Raw genomic sequence first — 21466 nt, forward strand, 5'->3', positions numbered from 1 at the left:
CTGTTGTCTTGGCACTTGTAGCTGTGAAGAGTTTTCCAGCAAACACTGATATAAAGTCTATGAAAGCCCATAACCTCAAATAAATGTTCCTTAAACTTACAGAGAGCAAAGTAATGTTTAAAGACAAATACTCATTAAATATAAGAATAGTCAGAGGTAACCTCCATTTTCTGCAGTCCTGTGTGCTGTTGTTCATGTAAGAATTTATCTGCTCACCTACTCAAAGTGATAGAGAATTAACCAGGAAGAGTTTCAGCTGGAAGAATGTATGGATCCGCCGTGATGTACTATGAGATGGGAATTCACAAAGATCTAGTCAGCTTTATCCTGCAGGGGGAGGGAGGAAATTTCCCTCCTTTTAGCAGCTAAATTTAGCCAACGAAAAATTGGGTAATCCCGATTAGCTCAGGAGAGGGAATTTAATGTAAGTCCTAGAGAAGAAGCGAGGTGGGGAGATGTGATAGAAACAATTAAATACCTCAAAGCAATTAATAATGCACAAGTAGCAGATGAAAACTGGCAGCCGACGGCCTGAGTGCAAGAGATCGCTCCAGGACCCCCGCCGGACCACCAGGGACTTTTGGCTAACATCCCCCTCCCCACCCCCAAAATAAACTGGCCACATGCTCCACCCTCTTTCCTCTGACATCAACGCCATGCTCCCTCCCCCCAGACATCAATGCCGTGCCGTTTGCCTGAAATCTCACCCCACCGACCTTTTAGTTTATAATCTTGCCTGTCCTGCAGACCTTGATTTTGTATTCTGGGGCTGCTCTGAGCCCGATCTGAGTGGCGGCTGCTGCAGAATTAGCTTATGAAATTGTCCCAGGGCGGCCTTGCTTCCCCTTGCTGGGATACAGGGCCTGGGAGAAGAGCATGCACTATTTCCGTCCTTGGTCCCGCAAGCTCATTAGCAAGTTTTGCTGTATCGGTCACATAGAGTGGGTTTAGAGCAGCCACCAATTATAAAATCAAGGTCTGCGGGGAAGGCAAGACCGAGCAAGGGTCTCCATGCCAGCCTGGAGACCAGTGATTGATAGAAAACCGGCACTTGCATAGACCATGTTTCCGATTCTATCAGTCTCCCTTTAAGAAAACGGGCCAGGCGGGCCAAGCACCAGCCAGCTGGAAACCCTATCTAAAAGGAGAGGTCATATACGATGCTTCGAGGTGGCAGACTCAGGAGCACCATCAGGAAACAGGGGTGGGTGCGTGAAATGCTGGAGACAGAAGTAGTGACCGAATTTAAAAAGCATGGAACAAGCAGAGAGGTTTCCTGGTTGTGAAGAAGAAAGGGGAAAGGTCAACTGGGACACTGTGGCAGCAATGGAGATGGTCACACAAGATGGACATTGAGGTCTTTATCTGCTGTCATAGTCTATATCTGCATCACTGATTTTCATCACTGTGTGCCCCAAATTAGGTATTCTTACAGCAGGGGAACTGTAGGGAACTTTCAATGGCAAACCAAATAAATTGGGCTGCCTAGGTGGGGCGCTCAGCTCCCCGTGTCATCACCTTGCTCCTTCTTTGGGACAGCTGTCTCCTGCCAGCCTTCTGCTATCCCCCTCCTTCTCCTGTCATGAATGTTAGGTTTTATGAGATGAATCCCCAGGTCTGCCCCTCCTGAACCTCCCTGCCCCGCCGCTCTGAGATAGGAGGAAAGGAGCGTTGCTTCTTATAGCCTGAGTCCTGTGGAAAACCCATGACCAGACAGGCAACAAAAGAGGTCTTTGAACAGAATAAGGTATATCAGTGATTGAGAAGCCATGAAAATCTTCACGCCTTGTCTTTCTCTCTTTTGGATAGGGGTGTAGCTAAGGCATGGAATCAAGCCAGCTTTGGAGAGGGCTCTGGCGCCGTGCTGCTGGATGAAGTTCAGTGCACAGGGAACGAGCTCTCCATAGAGCAATGCACAAAGAATGCCTGGGGAGAGCACAACTGTGCCCATCAGGAAGACGCTGGCGTGTCCTGCACTCCTCTCACAGGTACCCTCTCTGCACTACTCTCACAAGTACACTATGACCACAGCATGTCCGGGACACCTCTCTCAGATATAACTCCAGTGTGTGTCCTTCACACCTCTCTCACAAGTGCACTATGACTGCAGCATGTCCGGGACACCTCTCTCAGATATAACTCCAGTGTGTGGCCTTCACACCGTTCTCACAAGTGCACTATGACTCCAGCATGTCCCACATCCCTCTCACAAGTACACTATGACTGCAGCCTTCACTGCACTACTCTCACAAGTACACTATGACTGCGGCATGTCCGGGACACCTCTCTCAGATATAACTCCAGTGTGTGGCCTTCACACCGTTCTCACAAGTGCACTATGACTCCAGCATGTCCCACATCCCTCTCACAAGTACACTATGACTGCAGCCTTCACTGCACTACTCTCACAAGTACACTATGACTGCGGCATGTCCGGGACACCTCTCTCAGATATAACTCCAGTGTGTATCCTTCACACCTCTCTCACAAGTGCACTATGACTCCAGCATGTCCCACATCCCTCTCACAAGTACACTATGACTGCAGCCTTCTCTGCACTACTCTCACAAGTGCACTATGACTCCAGCATGTCCCACATCCCTCTCACAAGTACACTATGACTGCAGCCTTCACTGCACTACTCTCACAAGTACACTATGACTGCAGCATGTCCGGGACACCTCTCTCAGATATAACTCCAGTGTGTGGCCTTCACACCGTTCTCACAAGTGCACTATGACTCCAGCGTGTCCCACATCCCTCTCACAAGTACACTATGACTGCGGCCTTCTCTACACTACTCTCACAAGTACACTATGACTGCGGCATGTCCTGGACACCTCTCTCAGATATAACTCCAGTGTGTGTCCTTCACACTTCTTTCACAAGTGCACTATGACTCCAGCGTGTCCCACATCCCTCTCACAAGTACACTATGACTGCGGCCTTCTCTACACTACTCTCACAAGTACACTATGACCACAGCATGTCCGGGACACCTCTCTCAGATATAACTCCAGTGTGTCCTTCACACCTCTCTCACAAGTGCACTATGACTCCAGCGTTTCCCACATCCCTCTCACAGGTACACTGTGCCTCTAGCGTAACCTGTTCCCTGTATATACCCGGATCAGTCCAGACAGCGGATTGTGTCCCCTGTCCATCAGATGGAACCAGAGAAAAAAAACAACTGAAAGGCATACCATATATGGGCATAGCTCACCCTGCGCTCCTCAAAGGCTTACCATATATGGGCATAGCTCACCCTGCACTCCTCAGTACTGCTCTGCAGTCAGACGAACCTATGGTTCTTCTCCTCAGAGATATTTCTTCTCCTACATAGGGTCAAGCAAGTATTAAAATATATATATAAAAAAAAAGGTTGGAACAGAGTTTTTAAATTTACAGCAGACAGGTCTGTCTCCTAGCTCTTAAGGAGTCCTAGGGGGGATTTCCCCTTGATTATTCAGCCTAGGACTCCAATTCCCGGTAGCCATAACAATTTCCCTGCACTGGGCTGATACTGGTGGTCCAGTCACTCCCCCTTCCTGTTTTGGTCTCCCCTGAGATGTTCTTACCTCAGGTGCCCTTGCAGAGACGCTGCCATTCCTCTGTTGTGGTGAAAGTTCAACAAACTTAAAAAAGCCAAAGGGAATTAAAGGAGACAGTATTTCTGCTTGTTTTAATCTGAGGCAGAGGGAAAAAGTCTTTTTATGCGGCTGTTATGCCGACCGGCAGGGATTTAAGCGCCTCACAGCTGTTTTGACGGCTCCTGCGCTTCACTATTTTTTTTCAGCTCAGCTGATTTCTTGCTGCCCGATGCCGAGGTCTCCTCGCTCTCCCGTGATGGGCTCTGCTCTGTCTGCTTACCCGGAGGGGTTGGACCCTCCAGGACTGCTTCTAAGTCAATGACCCGGGGTTGGGTCGCTAAGCGTGCGTCCGGGCCGGCTCTCCCTCAGAAAATTGCAGGAACGGCGGTCATTTTGTGCCCGGACCTCGAAGCCGTTTCAGAACCTCAGGGGGGAGGGGAGCTCGATTTACTATACTCTCCGTCTGACTTAAGCCCCATGGCCCCCCCTGTTACAAATTCGGATTCTCAGGGGGCCCCACCCCCCACAGCCTTACCATGGTTTTTCCACAGAGTTCGTGCTTCTTCTTCACAGGTCTTTTTTTGGCAGCTTGGAGACACAGGGGGATCCTGTTCTGGGCCCTCCCCCAGCTAAGATTCCTCATTTGGTTGGTGGCCAGGGCTCTGGCTCACCGGACCTGCAGGGGGCTACTAGGGTCCAAACTGTACCTGGGGGCTCAGATACTCTTCACCCTCCGCAGCCTGCTCATTTGCCAGATCCTCATTCAGATCCGGATCTGCTGCTGGTGAATCCACCCATAGAAGGAGATGACCCCTGCGGTTATTTAAACGCGAGGAGCTGGATCCACTTATTCCCTTTCTTCTAGATGAACTAGGGATTGATGTCCCACCCGAAGATACCACCAGTGCCTCCACTTCTGCCAGTGCATCCACTTCCCGCACCATGGATCCAGTCCTAGCTGGCTTACGGGCTCCACCTCGTACCTTCCTGTTTCATCCTATGCTTATGCAGCTCCTACTCCGGGAATGGGAATCCCCCAATTCTGGCCTCCATGTAGGCAGGGCGATGGATAAGCTGTATCCCCTGCCAGATCCGGCCCTCGACATGCTTAAAGTCCCCAAGGTTGATGCTTCGGTGTCCGCGGTCACCAAATGCACTATCATCCCAGTGGTGGGGTCGACGGCTTTAAAATATCTTCAAGACCGCAAGTTGGAGCTATACCTCAAGCGAATCTTCAAGGTGCTGTCCTTAGGGGTCCGCACAACTGTGTGTAGCATTCTCATGCAGCAGGCGAGCCTTAGGTGGGTTCAAGAATTACTCAGCACCCAGAACCTCCTGGCTGCAGAGGCCAAACAAGCAGAGCGGCTCGAAGGGGCGATTGCGTATGGCGCTGATGCCCTTTATGATCTCCTTTGGTGCAGGCAAGAGCCATGGTCTCCGCAGTTTCTGCTAGGTGACTCCTCTGGCTACATAACTGGGTGGCGGATTCCTCTTCTAAGTCGCAGTTGGCTCTCTTCCCTTTAAGGGTAAGTTGCTTTTTGGGGAGGACCTGGAACAGCTTATTAAATCCTTGGGAGACAACAAGGTTCATAAGTTGCCTGAGGACCGCCCTCTCATTCCTTTCAGGGACGTCGGCCATTCCGAGATGGAAACCCCCAAGGATACGGCGCCAAGTCCTCACAATGAGATGCGGAAGGCCCATTCCTCCGTTCCCGTCTTAGGTGGACGTCTGTCCCTTTTTCTCGGGGAATAAACCAAAATTACTACTGGATCCTGGATGTGATCAGAAACGGTTATGCTTTAGAATTTGCTCAAGACCTTCCGGACCGCCACCTGATATCTCCTTGCGGCACTCGGAAAAGGCCTGCAGTGTGTCGAATCCTCGACAGACTCCTGGAGCTAGGGGCCATAGTTCCTGTTCCTCCAAACGAACAAGGATTTGGCAAGTATTCCATTTACTTCATCGTGTCCAAGAAGGACGGCTCTTTCCGACCGATCCTAGACCTCAAGTGGGTGAATCAGGCTCTCAAGATTCCCCATTTTTGAATGGAAACCCTGCAGGCGGTCATGGTGGCGGTTCGCTCTGGCAAGTTTCTGGCTTCTCTCGACCTCATGAAGGCTTACCTGCACATCCCTATTCGCAAGGAGCACTAAAGGTTCCTTCACTTTGAAATTCTGGGCCGGCACATGCAGTTTCAGGCTCTCCCATTTGGATTATCCACCGCTCCTCGCACATTCACCAAGGCGATGGTGGTAGTAGCGGCTTTTCTTCGGCAAGGAGGAGTCCAAGTCCATCCCTACCTGGATTACTGGCTTATCCGGGCGAAGTCGATGGAGCTCTGTGTGACGGCAGTGAGCAGTGTCGTATCGCTGCTTACCTCCCTCGGATGGATAGTCAACTACTCCAAGAGCAACCTCAAACCCTCTCAAGTTCTGGAATTTCTGGGAGCTCACTTCGACACCCGCGAATCCAAGGTCTCCCTACCCAAAGCCAGGGTGCTCAAGCTCATGAATCAGGTACAGCTTCTTGTATCTCTCTCGCAGCCCACGGCCTGGGATTACCTTCAAGTACTGGGCTCCATGGCCTCCACCATAGATTTGATTTCCTGGGTGTTTGCACATATGCGACCCTTGCAGAAAGCTTTGCTTGCCTGTTGGAAGCCGGTTTCAGAGGATTTTCGGACAATTCTACCACTTCCCGAATCTACTGTCGTCAACATATGGTGGTGGCTCTCTCTCGACCACCTCTCGAAGGGAATGCCCCTGGAGTCTCCCCAGTGGATGATTGTGACGACGGATGCCAGCCTCTCCAGCTGGGGGGCGGTGTGTCAGTCTCTATCGACTCAGAGCCAGTGGTCCACAGTCCAGTCCAATTGGCACATCAACCGTCTGGAGGCCCGGGCAGTCTGTCTGGCTCTCAAGTTCTTCCTTCCCTTGCTTCGCCACAAGGTGGTGAGAGTCCTCTCAGACAATGCAACGACTGTGGCTTATATCAATCGCTAGGGGGGCACCAGGAGTCACCTGGTGGCCCTGCAGGCCAGCAAGCTGTTCATTTGGGCGGAGTGTCACTTGGAACGCCTGGTGGCCTCACACATTGCAGGGAAGAAGAATGTTCAGGCCGACTTCCTCAGTTGTCAGTATCTCGACCCCAGAGAGAGGGAATTGTCAGAAGAGGCGATGCACCTAGTCATACACAAGTGGGGGGTTCCCCACCTGGACTTGATGGCCACCTTCAGAAACGCAAAAGCTCCCAGGTTCTTCAGTCGCAGAAGGGAACACAGCTCGGAGGGCATGGATGCTCTGGTCCTGCCCTGACCCAGAGGTGTCCTCCTCTATGTATTTCCCCCATGGCCTCTGATGGGAAAGATACTCAGAAGGATAGAGGTTTACAATGGCCGGTAATTCTCATCACGCCAGAGTGGCCCCGCAGACTGTGGTTTGCGGACCTCATGAATCTCGTGTCGGACGGCCCCCTTCGACTCGGTCACCTCCACAATCTCCTCTGACAAGGTCCTGTATTTTTTGAGCAGTTGGATCGCTTAGTCTAGCGGCCTGGCTTTTGAACGGAGGCGTCTAACAAAGAGAGGTTATAAGGAGAAAGTCATCTCCACGCTGTTGCGGGCTCGTAAAACCTCTATGTCGCTGGCGTATGTTCGGGTTTGGAGAGTGTTTGATAACATGTGTGCGGAACTTGGGGTTTCGACGTGCAGGGCCTCGGTCTCTCTAGTTCTCTCCTTTCTCCAGAATGGTCTCTCCAAGGGCTTGTCTTTCAAATCCTTGCGTGTTCAAGCCTCAGCTCTTGGCTCTCTTTTGGGGAAATTAGATGGTTACGCGATGGCAGCCCATCCAGATGTAGTGCCTTTCCTTAAGGGGGCTAAGCATTTGAATCCGCCCTTCCAGCATACATGCCCATCTTGGAGTCTTATCCTGATCCTTTGGGTTCTCTGCGAGGCGTCTTTTGAACCTCTTCTTTGGTCCATGCTCAAAGACCTCACGCTTAAGACAGTATTCCTGGTGGCTATTTGTTTGGCCCGGAGGGTATCTGAACTGCAAGCTTTATCCTGTAGAGGACCCTTCTTGAGGTTCTCAGATTCGGGGGTCTCTTTAAAGACAGTTCCCTCTTTCCTGCCAAAGGTAGTCTCCTCCGTTCATGTTAATCAGTCAGTGGAGCTCCCTGCCTTTTCTCAGGAGGATATTGCTAGCTCGGCTAGTGGTGATTTACACCGTTTGGATGTTAAGCGAGTTCTCTTGCACTACTTACAGGTCACTAATGATTTCAGAGTTTCCGATCATCTGTTTTATGGAGCGGCCCTTATAAGGGGCAGAAGGTCTCTAAAGCTACTATAGCTCACTGGCTAAAGGAAGCTATTGCATCCGCGTATTTCTGCCGGGGCCGGCCAGTTCCGGAGGGTCTAAAGGCCCATTCATTGCACTCGCAAGCTGCTTCTTGGGCGGAGAGCCAGTTGTTTTCCCCGCAAGAAATTTGCAGAGCGGCCACTTGGAAATCCTTACATACTTTTTCTCGGCATTATCGCCTCGACGTTCAGGCACCCATTTTTGGTTCCTTCGGCAGACAGGTACTCCGAGTGGGACTGTCTCGGTCCCACCCTAACTAGGGAAGCTTTGGTACATCCCACTGTCTGGACTGATCCGGGTACGTACAGGGAAAGGAAAATTGGTTCTTACCTGCTAATTTTCATTCCGGTAGCACCACAGATCAGTCCAAATTCCCTCCTGGTCTACTTTTTCAGTCTGCTCATAGTCGTTTTCCTTTTGCAGCCTTGGTAAATGCCTTTTTTATCCTACAGAAGTATTAAATAAAGGATTCATAAGGCCCCGGATGTTATTTTCACAATTGTTAAGAGCTATGTATAACACTGTTCCAAATTGACGTTATATTATACTGTTGAATTGTTACTTGCTTGACTTTATTAGATTTCTTCTTCTGCTTTGTTAATGTTTATACTGAGGAACGCAGGATGAGCTATGCCCAGATATGGTATGCCTTTCAGTTATTTTTTTCTCTGTTCCATCTGCTGGACAGGGGACACAACCCGCTGTCTGGACTGATCCGTGGTACTACAGGAATGAAAATTAGCAGGTAAGAACCAATTTTCCTTTCTCTTCTCATAGCTACACTATGACTTTGGTGTTTACTAAAGAGTATGTTGGGGAGATACCCGTTCCAGAGAAGATTTTCATGGGTAATGATTCAGATGGACTGAACCAAATCACGGTGAACCTAGAACCTGATTGATAAACTGAAAAGTAGTAAAACACCTGGACCGGATGATAGACACCGCAGGGTTCTGAAGGAACTAAAAAATGGAATTTCAGACCTATTAGTAAAAATTTGTAACCTATCATTAAAATCATCCATTGTACCTGAAGACTGGAGGATAGCAAATGTAACCCCAATATTTAAAAAGGGCTCCAGGGTCGATCCGGGAAACTACAGCCCGGTTAGCCTGACTTCAGTGCCAGGAAAAATAGTGAACATAAGAACATGCCATACTGGGTCAGACCAAGGGTCCATCAAGCCCAGCATCCTGTTTCCAACAGTGGCCAATCCAGGCCATAAGAACCTGGCAAGACCCAAAAACTAGTCTATTCTATGCTACTGTTGCTAGTATTAGCAGTGGCTATTTTCTAAGTCAACTTAATTAATAGCAGGTAATGGACTTCTCCTCCAAGAACTTATCCAATCCTTTTTTAAATACAGCTATACTAACTGCACTAACCACATCTTCTGGCAACAAATTCCAGAGTTTAATTGTGCGTTGAGTAAAAAAGAACTTTCTCCGATTAGTTTTAAATGTGCCACATGCTAACTTCATGGAGTATCCCCTAGTCTTTCTATTGTCCGAAAGAGTAAATAACCGATTCACATCTACCCGTTCTAGACCTCTCATGATTTTAAACACCTCTATCATATCCCCCCTCAGCCGTCTCTTCTCCATGCTGAAAATTCCTAACCTCTGTAGTCTTTCCTCATAGGGGAGCTGTTCCATTTCCCTTATCATTTTGGTAGCCCTTTTCTGTACCTTCTCCATCGCAATTATATCTTTTTTGAGATGTGGTGACCAGAATTGTCCACAGTATTCAAGGTGCGGTCTCACCATGGAGCGATACAGAGGCATTATGACATTTTCTGTTTTATTAACCATTCCCTTTCTAATAATTCCCAATATTCTGTTTGCTTTTTTCACTGTCGCAGCACACTGAACCGACGATTTCAATGTGTTATCCACTATGACGCCTAGATCTCTTTCTTGGGTTGTAGCACCTAATATGGAACCTAACATTGTGTAACTATAGCATGGGTTATTTTTCCCTATATGCATCACCTTGCACTTATCCACATTAAATTTCATCTGCCATTTTGATGCCCAATTTTCCAGTCTCACAAGGTCTTCCTACAATTTATCACAATCTGCTTGTGATTTAACTACTCTGAACAATTTTGTATCATCTGCAAAGGGAATGGTGAATAAAACGGAAAATGTCATAATGCCTCAGTATCACTCCATGGTGAGACCACACCTTGAATAGTGTGTACTATTCTGGTCACCGCATCTCAAAAAAGATATAATTGTGATGGAGAAAGTACAGAGAAGGGTGACCAAAATGATAAGGGGAATGGAACAGCTCCCCTATGAGGAAAGACTAAAGAGGTTACGACTTTTCAGCTTGGAGAAGAGACGGCTGAGGGGGAATATGATAGAGGTGTTTAAGATCATGAGAGGTCTTGAACGAGTAGATGTGACTCGGTTATTTACACTTTCGAATAATAGAAGGACTAGGGGGCATTCCATGAAGTTAGCAAGTAGCACATTTAAGACATCTCACAAAAATCAAAACCAAATAACAAAAACAAAACCAAATACAAAAACAATGGAAAGGATGAAGGGATAACAAAAGTCAGCTGAAAAAGGCAAAAACCAAGTCTAAGAAAAGCAGTAAACAGAACAAAAAAACTGAATTCTTTGCTTCCGTGTTTACTAATGAGGATGTTGGGGAGATACCAGTTCCTGATATGGTTTTCAGGGGTGATAAGTCAGATGAACTGAACAAAATCACTGTGAACCTGGAAGATGTAGTAGGCCAGATTGACAAACTAAAGAGTGACAAATCACCTGGACCGGATGGTATGCATTCTAGGGTACTGAAGAAACTCAAAAATGAAATTTCTGATCTGTTAGTTAAAATTTATAACCTATCATTAAAATCATCCATTGTACCTGAAGACTGGAGAATAGCTAATGTAACCCCAATAGTTAAAAAAGGCACCAGGGCCGATCCGGGTAACTATAGACCAGCGAGCCTGACTTCAGTGCTGGGAAAAATAGTGGAAACTATTCTCAAGATCAAAATCGTAGAGCATATAGAAAGACATGGTTTAAAGGAACACAGTCAACATGGATTTACCCAAGGAAAGTCTTGCCTAACAAATCTGCTTCATTTTTTGAAGGGATTAATAAACATGTGGATAAAGGTGAACCGGTAGATATAGTGTATTTGGATTTTCAGAAGGCGTTTGACAAAGTCCCTCATGAGAGGCTTCTAAATAACTAAAAAGTCATGGGATAGGAGGCAATGTCCTTTCGTGGATTACAAACTGGTTAAAAGACAGGAAACAGAGAGTAGGATTAAATGGACAATTTTCTCAGTGGAAAAGGGTAAACAGTGGAGTGCCTCAGGGATCTTTACTTGGACCAGTGCTTTTCAAAATATATATAAATGATCTGGAAAGGAATACGACGAGTGAGGTTATCAAATTTGCGGATGATACAAAATTATTCAGAGTAGTTAAATCACAAGCGGATTGTGATACATTACAGGAGGACCTTGCAAGACTGGAAGATTGGGCATCCAAATGGCAGATGAAATTTAATGTGGAAAAGTGCAAGGTGTTGCACGTAGGGAAAAATAACCCTTGTTGTAGTTACATCATGTTAGCTTCCAAATTAGGAACTACCACCCAGGAAAAAGATCTAGGCAACATAGTGGATAATACTTTAAAATCTTCAGCTCAGTGTGCTGCAGCAGTCAAAAAAGCAAACAGAATGTTAGGAATTATTAGGAAGGGAATGGTCAATAAAACGAAAAATGTCATAATGCCTCTATATTGCTCCATGGTGAGACCGCACCTTGAATACTGTGTACAATTCTGGTCAACGCAACTCAAAAAACATATAGTTGCGATGGAGAAGGTACAGGGAAGGGCAACCAAAATGATAAAGGGGATGGAACAGCTCCCCTATGAGGAAAGGCTGAATAGGTTAGGACTGTTCAGCTTGGAGAAGAGACGGCTGAGGGGGGATATGATAGAGGTCTTGAAGATCATGAGAGGGCTTGAACGAGTACATGTGAATCTGTTATTTACCCTTTTGAATAATAGAAGGACTAGGGGGCATTCCATGAAGTTAGTAAGTAACACATTTAAGACTAATCGGAGAAGATTCTTTTTCACTCAATGCACAATAAAGCTCTGGAATTTGTTGCCAGAGGATGTGGTTGGTGCAGTTAGTATAGCTGGGTTCAAAAAAGGTTTGGATAAGTTCTTGGAGGAGAAGTCCATTAATGGCTATTAATCAAGTTTACTTAGGGAATGGCCACTGCTATTAATTGCATCAGTAGCATGGGATCTTCTTGGTGTTTGGGTAATTGCCAGGTTCTTGTGGCCTGGATTGGCCACTGTTGGAAACAGGATGCTGGGCTTGATGGACCCTTGGTCTGACCCAGCATGGCAATTTCTTATGTTCTTATGGAGCACTATGAGCGCAAATGCTCGTAGTTTGGGCAGTAAAATCCTAGACCTGCAAGCCTTAATTATGTAGGCGGACTTGGATGTTGTTGCTGTTACGGAGACCTGTTCACAGAATCTCATGATTGGGATACGGCCATTCCGGGATATAATTTGTTAAGGAAGGACAGAGAGGATGAAAAAGGGGGAGGAGTAGCTCTTTATGTCAAAAACAATATCCAATCAACTGAACTGCAAGGAAAAGGGAGTAGAAAAGAAGCATTATGGGCCATCCTAATAAAAGAGGATGGTGCATCCATTTTTACCGGAGTGGTTTACAGGCCTCTGACTCAAATGGAAGAACTAGACAGATAGCTGATAGAAGACATATAAAAGGTGGGAAGGAAGGGAGATGTGTTGATTGTTGGAGATTTTAATCTGCCTGACATAGACTGGAGGATCCCTTCTGCAGAATCTAACAGAAGTAGAGAGGTAGTGGATGCCCTGCTGCAAGGGGCTCTGCTCAAACAAATGGTAATGGAATCCACGAGGGAGGGAGGGAGGGAGGGAGCTATTCTCGACCTAGTGCTCACAAATGGGGATAGCATTTCAAATGTCTGGGTAGGAGCCCACCTTAGCACCAGTGATCATCAAACAGTATGTTTTGATATTGCAAATAGGATTCAGAGAAGTCACATGAAGACCCGAGTTATGAGCTTCAAAAATACAGACTTTGCTGAAATGGGCAAATTCCTGGAGATGGAACTTGCAGACTGGGAGAAAATGTGAGAGGTGGAACAAATGTGGGCCAAACTAAAAGGAACGATCAGAAAGGCAACTAATCTTCATGTTAGAAAAGTAAACAAAAGCAAAGAAATTGGAAACCTATCTGGTTTTCAAAGGAGGTGGCTGACAAAATGAAAATAAAAAGAGCAGCATTCGAGAAATATAAAGGATCCCAAAAAGAGTATCACAGCGAAGAATATCTGGTTAAACAGAGAGAGAAAGAAAGTAATCAGGAATGTAAAATATCTGGCGGAAGAGAGGATTATCAAAGAGGTAAAGAGAGGTGACAAAACTTTTTTCAGATACATCAGAGAAAGGTCCAAAGTGGCAAGGTGACAAGGATCAATGTGTGGAAAGCAATTAAGAAAAGGTAGAAATTTTAAACAAATACTTCAGTTCAGTCTTCACTAAGTAAAACCCTGGGGAAGGATCGGCGCTGGTTAATAAGGCAGTTGATGGGGGTGGATTTTAATGAAACCCTGTTTACAGAAGAGAATGTATGGGTAGAGCTAGGAAACCTGAAAGTGGACAAAGCCATGGGCCCAGATGAGGTTCATCCCAGGATAATGAGGGAGCTCAGAGATGTGCTGGTGGCTCCACTGTGCGACCTGTTCAATAGATCCCTAGAAATGGGAGTGGTGCCGAGTGATTGGAGGAGAGCGGTGGTGGTCCCGCTTCACAAGAGTGGGAGCAGAGAGGAGGCTGGAAACTACAGGTCGGTTACCCTCACCTCGGTGGTGGGAAAAGTATTGGAGACTCTGCTGAAAGAAAGGATAGTAAACTGCCTACAATATGGTGGCTTGATTGATCCATGCCAGCACGGATTTACCAGCTGTAGGTCCTGTCAGATGAATTTGTTTGATTTCTTTGATTGGGTGACTAGAGAACTGGATCAGGGAAGAGCGCTTTATGTGATCTACTTGGATTTTAGTAAAGCCTTTGATATGGTTCCGCATAGAAGACTTGTGTGCAAAATGAGAAACTTGAGAGTGAGTGCTAAGGTGGTGATGTGAATTACAAACTGGCTGAGTAATAGGAGACAGCGTGTGATGGTAAATGGAACCTGCTCTGAAGAGAGAACGGTGTTAAGTGGAGGGCCGCAGGGATCGGTATTGGGACCAGTTCTGTTCAGCGTCTTTGTGAGCGACATCGCGGAAGGGATAGAAGGTAAAGTTTGTCTATTTGCGGATGATACTAAGATCTGCAACAGAGTCGACATGCTGGAAGGAGTGGAGAGAATGAGACGTGATTTAAGGAAGTTGAAGAGTGGTTTAAGGTATGGCAACTGGGATTTAATGCAAGAAGTGCAGAATCATGCATCTGGGACATGGTAATCTGAAGGAACTGTTTGCGATAGGGGGTGAAGTATTGCTGTGCATGGAAAAGGAGAGAGACCTTTGGGTGATAGTATCTAGTGATCTAAAGATGGCGAAGCAATGTGACAAGGCAATAGCTAAAGCTAGAAGTATGCTGGGCTGCACAGAAAGAGGAATATCTCGTAAAAAAAAAAAATGGAAGTGATAATCCCCTTAAAAAGGTCCTTGTGTTCAGTTCTGGAGACCGTATCTCAAAAGGGACAGAGACAGGTTGGAGGTGGTCCAGAGAAGGGGGACCAAAATGGCGAAAGGTCTTCATCAAATGACTTATGAGGAGAGGTTGAAGGATCTGAATATGTAAATCCTGGAGGAGAGGAGGAGCAGAGGAGATATGATACAGACCTTCAGATACCTGAAAGGATTTAATGATGCACGATCAACAACAAATCTTATCCACTGGAATTAATCCAATAGAACTAGGGGTCATGAAATGAAAGTCCAGCGAGGACGACTCAGAAGCAATGTCAGGAAATATTTCTTGATGATGAGGGTAGTGGAAATCTGGAATGCCCTGCTGGAGGAGGTGGTGAAGACAAAAACAGTGAAAGATTTCAAAGGGGCGTGGGATAAACACTAAGGAATTGCAGTGTCAGTAAAACTTTCTCTGTCTCCATCTGCTGGCAGGGATGCAAAACCTAGGAGTCTGGACTGATCTATGGTACTACAGGAACGAAAATTAGCAGGTAAGAACCAATTTTACTTTCGCTCCCTCAACACATACAACTCCTACGGATTGCCTACCTCAAATGCAAGACTCTGCACTTCATTGCATTAAATCCCAACTGCCAAACCTTTGACCACTTCTTGAGTTTTTCTAGGTCACTTCTCATTCTCTCTACTTCTTCAGGTGTGTCCACTCTGTTGCAGACCTTGATCCACAAAAAGTCAAATTTTACCTTCTAATCCCACTGCAATATTGCTCACAAAGATATTGAAGAGAACCAGAACAGATCCTTGAGGAAATCCACTTATCAATCTTCTGTCTTCACAGTACATGGCCACGTTTGTCAGTCAGCCAATTTGTAATGCACACCACCACCTTGGTGCTCACTCCTAAGCTTTTCATTTTATTCATAAACCTATGCGGGACCATATCAAAAGCTTTGCTGAAAGCCATGTAGATGGCATTGAGCACACTTCCTCGATCCAATTCTCTAGTCATCCAATCAAAAAATCAATTCAGTTTGTTTGACAGGACCTTTCTCTGTTAATGCCTTGTTGCCTCGGATCTTGTAACTCATTGCATTGTAGATAGATGGTTATCTTTAAAAGTCTCTCCATTAATTTTCCCGTCACTGAGGTGAGGCTAAGTGGCCTGTAGTTTTCAGCCTCCACTCTTGTGGAGCGGGACCACCACCGCTCTTCTCCAGTCCTGCAGCACCACTCCTGTCTCCAGGGATCTATTGAGCAGGTCACACAGCGGAAATGCCAGCCCATCTCTGAGCTCCCTCAGTATCCTAGGCTGTCTCTCATCCACTCCCATGGCCTTCTCCACTTCCAGTTTTGCTAGTTCAACCCAAATACTCTCTTAAGTAAATGAGAACGTATTTATTCCATCCATTCGTCCTTCTCCATTGCCTTCCTTAATATTTCTGCCATCTCTTCATTTCTCTCCACACATTTCTCCTTGTCTCCTTTAATCTTATAAAACCGCCTCTGTCCTTCCTCTTCTCCCTGATATATCTGATAAATGCTTTGGCACCTCGCTTTACCTCTTTGGCAATCTTTTTTTCCACTCGAGCTGTTGCCACTCTGATTTCCTTCCTTGCCTCCTTCAGTTCACGAGATAATCTTCCCTGTGATTTTGCCTTTATTTTCTCAGCCACCTCCTTGCAGAACACAATTGGTTTCCTTTTTCTCTTACTTTTACATAAGTTTGTTGCGTTTGTTATAGCTCCTTCTATTTAGTTTAGTCCACTGTTGTTCTAATTCACCCAACTATTCCCAGCCTTCTAGAGTCTCTTTCAGCTCCGTTGCCAGTTTACCCAAGTCTTCCATATCACACACCGATACTCCACTTTGATATTGGAAGTCCCAACACAGACACACTGGGATATTGTAGGTCCCACACATCACACAGTAGCATACATAGTCGTGATGGCAGAAAAAGACCAAATGGTCCATCCAGTTTACCCAGAAAGCTTCCTAGGGAAATAGCAGCCACTCCATTCAGATTACCCCCATGTTTCTGTTAAGGGTAGCAACTGCCGCTCCATGCAGGTTACCCCCATGTTTCTGTTAAGGGTAGTAACTGCCACTCCATTCAGATTACCCCCCATGCCTTCTGTTAAGAGCAGTAACTACTGCTCCGTGCAGGTTACCCCCATGTTTCTGTTAAGGATAGTAACTGCCGCTCCGTGCAGGTTACCCCCATGTTTCTGTTAAGGGTAGTAACTGCTGCTCCGTGCAGGTTACCCCCATGTTTCTGTTAAGGGTAGTAACTGCCGCTCCGTGCAGGTTACATCCATGTTTCTGTTAAGGGTAGTAACTACTGCTCCGTGCAGGATACCCCCATGTTTCTGTTAAGGATAGTAACTACTGCTCCGTGCAGGTTACCCCCATGTTTCTGTTAAGGGTAGTAACTGCCGCTCCATGCAGGTTACCCCCATGTTTCTGTTAAGGGTAGTAACTGCCACTCCATTCAGATTACCCCCATGCCTTCTGTTAAGAGCAGTAACTACTGCTCCGTGCAGGTTACCCCCATGTTTCTGTTAAGGATAGTAACTACTGCTCCGTGCAGGTTACCCCCATGTTTCTGTTAAGGGTAGTAACTGCTGCTCCGTGCAGGTTACCCCCATGTTTCTGTTAAGGGTAGTAACTGCTGCTCCGTGCAGGTTACATCCATGTTTCTGTTAAGGATAGTAACTGCCGCTTCGTGCAGGTTACCCCCATGTTTCTGTTAAGGGTAGTAATTGCCGCTTCGTGCAGGTTACCCCCATGTTTCTGTTAAGGGTAGTAACTGCCGCTTCGTGCAGGTTACCCCCATGTTTCTGTTAAGGGTAGTAACTGCCGCTTCGTGCAGGTTACCCCCATGTTTCTGTTAAGGGCAGTAACTGCCGCTCCGTGCAGGTTACCTCCATGTTTCTGTTAAGGGTAGTAACTGCCGCTCCATGCAGGTTACCCCCATGTTTCTGTTAAGGGTAGTAACTGCCGCTCCGTGCAGGTTACCCCCATCTTTCTTTTAAGGATAGTAACTGCCGCTCCATGCAGGTTACCCCCATGTTTCTGTTAAGGGCAGTAACTGCCACTCTGTGCAGGTTACCCCCATCTTTCTTTTAAGGATAGTAACTGCCGCTCCATGCAGGTTACCCCCATGTTTCTGTTAAGGGCAGTAACTGCCGCTTCGTGCAGGTTACCCCCATGTTTCTGTTAAGGGTAGTAACTGCCACTCTGTGCAGGTTGCCCCCATCTTTCTTTTAAGGATAGTAACTGCCGCTCCATGCAGGTTACCCCCATGTTTCTGTTAAGGGCAGTAACTGCCACTCTGTGCAGGTTACCCCCATCTTTCTTTTAAGGATAGTAACTGCCGCTCCATGCAGGTTACCCCCATGTTTCTGTTAAGGGCAGTAACTGCCGCTTCGTGCAGGTTACCCCCATGTTTCTGTTAAGGGCAGTAACTGCTGCTCCGTGCAGGTTACCCCCATGTTTCTGTTAAGGGCAGTAACTGCCGCTCCGTGCAGGTTACCCCCATGTTTCTGTTAAGGGCAGTAACTGCCGCTCCATGCAGGTTACCCCCATGTTTCTGTTAAGGGCAGTAACTGCCGCTCCATGCAGGTTACCCCCATGTTTTTGTTAAGGGTAGTAACTGCCGCTCTGTGCAGGTTACCCCCATGTTTCTGTTAAGGGCAGTAACTGCCGCTCCATGCAGGTTACCCCCATGTTTTTGTTAAGGGTAGTAACTGCCGCTCCGTGCAGGTTACCCCCATGTTTCTGTTAAGGGCAGTAACTGCCGCTCCATGCAGGTTACCCCCATGTTTCTGTTAAGGGTAGTAACTGCCGCTCTGTGCAGGTTACCCCCATGTTTCTGTTGAGGGCAGTAACTGCTGCTCCATGCAGGTTACCCCCATGTTTCTGTTAAGGGCAGTAACTGCTGCTCCATGCAGGTTACCCCCATGTTTCTGTTAAGGGCAGTAACTTCCGCTTCGTGCAGGTTACTCCCATGTTTCTGTTAAGGGTAGTAACTGCTGCTCCGTGCAGGTTACCCCATGTTTCTGTTAAGGGTAGTAACTGCCGCTCCGTGCAGGTTACCCCCATGTTTCTGTTAAGGGCAGTAACTTCCGCTTCGTGCAGGTTACTCCCATGTTTCTGTTAAGGGTAGTAACTGCTGCTCCGTGCAGGTTACCCCATGTTTCTGTTAAGGGTAGTAACTGCCGCTCCGTGCAGGTTACCCCCATGTTTCTGTTAAGGACAGTAACTGCCGCTCCGTGCAGGTTACCCTCATGTTACTGGTAAGGGTAATTTATGCTTCCAGCCTAGCTTTGGATAAAATCTGCGCTGAATTCCTGGGCATGGGAAAGTTCATAGCCCTTTTCCAGGGGGTGAGGGGGTGGGGGGAGGTTCTGCTGATAGAGCTGGGGATGGGGGTGGGAAGGGGGAGCACCACAGGACCCCAGAGGGGATTACTGGGTGGGGGTGCATGGCCCCACATTTTGAAGTCTTTTCCCTGGTTTCTGGCCCCTCCAACCTTCCCTCCCTTCCTCCAGAAATGCCAGTGAAGATTACATTCCCCACAACAAATACTTAACACATGATTGTGCTTATCCTGATCTCTTTTCCAGCTTGAGGCCTTGTTGTATGAATTTTTCTTGAACGAGGAGTGAATGAACAGTGACCAGGGTTGAAGCTTTCATGATTGGCAGCACTGCTCACAAGTCTCAAACCTTTGCTGGTTGAGTCATTTTTCCATGAAAAGTAGTCACGAGTGCCTTAGACTGGAGCCATGAAGAGGTGTGGCCTGCAGTTTGCCGGCTTTGATGTGTGATATGTAAGTGAGCTGCGCGCCTTGCTTCCTCTGCCCCCTGTGGAAGTGACTCTTTCTCCTCCCGTGTTGCTCCTCAGATGGCGTGGTGAGATTGTCCAGTGGGAGCGGCAGCCGCCTGGGACGCCTGGAGGTTTATCACCGGGGACAGTGGGGCAGCGTGTGCGATGATGGCTGGACCGAACTCAACACACTGGTGGTGTGCCGGCAGCTCGGATTTAAGTAAGACTATGGTAAAAGGTGCTGGTGATGTGACGTGACCGGGATATTCGGCCTGCATGTGCTGCTTCCAGACTTTGACAGATTCGTAGCCATGTCAGACCCATGTTTAAAGACAGTAAAACAGAAAAGGACTGGTTCAAAGGTTAAAACTGAACTCCTGACATGGTTTCAGTGTAAAATGCCTGCTTTAGGGGAATTTTAAAATGATGAAGTTCTAGCTACTAGTCCTTCGATTGAAGTTCATAAGTGCCGAATGACAAATAACTTCCTAAAAAATCAAACAATAGATATTAAAGAGCCATTTAGACAGATAACTCACAAGTTAATGAGGCATATTCAGCCACTTATCCAGCTATGATGGATCTGGATTATAAAGGGGCATTCGAGGGGGAGATTCAGTTATCCGGCTAACCTGGCTGAATATCGGACATATCTGGCTAGGTTAGCTGGATAGTTTTAGACCTGCTCTCTTTAATTACATTTTGCTTCCCTGTCACCACCTGGTCAATGATATGCCATCAATAATCATCAGAGAAGTGATTCATAGTATTGCTATGAGAAAGCAAAGGGGCATTCAGTTTATTGGTACTAAACGGACTCTGATTGCTCGCTTTGCCCTGACCACATAGATCAGAGAGCAAGGGCAGGTTAGCATATGAATGATCCATGCAGGCAAACCATTGGTGAACCTCTTAGTACTCATGTCGACCCTGCGATGGCGTTCATGCACCGCACTTAAAATGACTTTTCCATGGGAGCTTTTCCTGATTAGAATCTGTCAACGCTGCCCGTGTCACGTTCCACTTAATATTCCAGTGCCTGATGAAAGTGATCCGAGGAGCATGGCCAGGGCTTTTTAATTATCCTAATCTTGTGCCCCGATTGGTGAGAATACCTCATGATGTAATTTAAACGGGACCGCACTTGTCTAGATTGGCATGTTACCACTAATTGACGACTGTCATATCTCGCTCTTTTGTATGCGTTCCTTAAAGCGTGTACAGGGGTAACCTCGCCGAACCAGTCTTTCATTCAAGATGTGAGCTTGAAACTTAAACTCCTGATTGGTGGAGCATAAACATCTAAGTACCAGGAATTGACCTATCGGTAAACTCATCTTCTGCCCCCCATGGATGAAAACTTTCCAGTCGCAACAAATTATTGTGTTCTGTGGGGTTTTTTGTGAATGGTTGTTGTAAGATGCCCCACTGCTTTCATGATACAGATGTCCAGAAAATACATTTCATGTTGGCTATGTTCCAAAGAAAACTGTAAATTTCAGTGTAAGGAATTAATCCAGCAATGAAATTCTAACAGTTCCCCTTTGAAGACTGCCTCAAGATCAAGCGTTAACTTTGGTAACAACAATGATGGATCAGAGACCTCAGCCCGGCAGGTAGGAATGTGCACCAGGGACGGATTCGTCCCATTCGGTATTCATATTCGTGGGGAGCCAAATCCGTTGCATCTGTTCTCGGGGGACCCTGATCCGTTCATTAGTTACATATGTATTCATTTCCCAAAAAACCCCCAACCCAACCCTTTAAATTTAATTAACTACAACCCCCCACGCTTCTGACCCCCCCAAGACTTGCCAAAAGTCCCTGGTGGTCCAGCAGCAGTCCTGGAGCGATCTGCACTCGGGCCGTCGCCTGCCAGTATTCAAAATGGCGCCGGCCGTCCATTGCTCCTATCATGTGACAGGGGCCGACAATGGCACCGGTAGCCCCTGTGACATAGTGAGGGCAAAGGCTATCGGCGCCATTTT

The 21466-nt window shown here is 46.9% G+C and overlaps 1 protein-coding gene across 1 annotated transcript in view; it reads left to right on the top strand.

Moving 5' to 3' along the window:
• The window catches only part of LOC115082116 (neurotrypsin-like), a 67181-nt gene that overhangs the window by 32518 nt on the left and 13197 nt on the right, over window positions 1-21466 (top strand). The window contains exons 5-6 of the mRNA XM_029586382.1: window positions 1810-1988; window positions 19557-19698. Of these exons, the coding sequence (XP_029442242.1) occupies window positions 1810-1988; window positions 19557-19698 (321 nt within the window). The remainder of the gene's footprint in view (window positions 1-1809; window positions 1989-19556; window positions 19699-21466) is intronic.

The sequence above is a fragment of the Rhinatrema bivittatum genome, chromosome 1 (assembly GCF_901001135.1).
Source record: "Rhinatrema bivittatum chromosome 1, aRhiBiv1.1, whole genome shotgun sequence".
NCBI lineage: Eukaryota > Metazoa > Chordata > Amphibia > Gymnophiona > Rhinatrematidae > Rhinatrema > Rhinatrema bivittatum.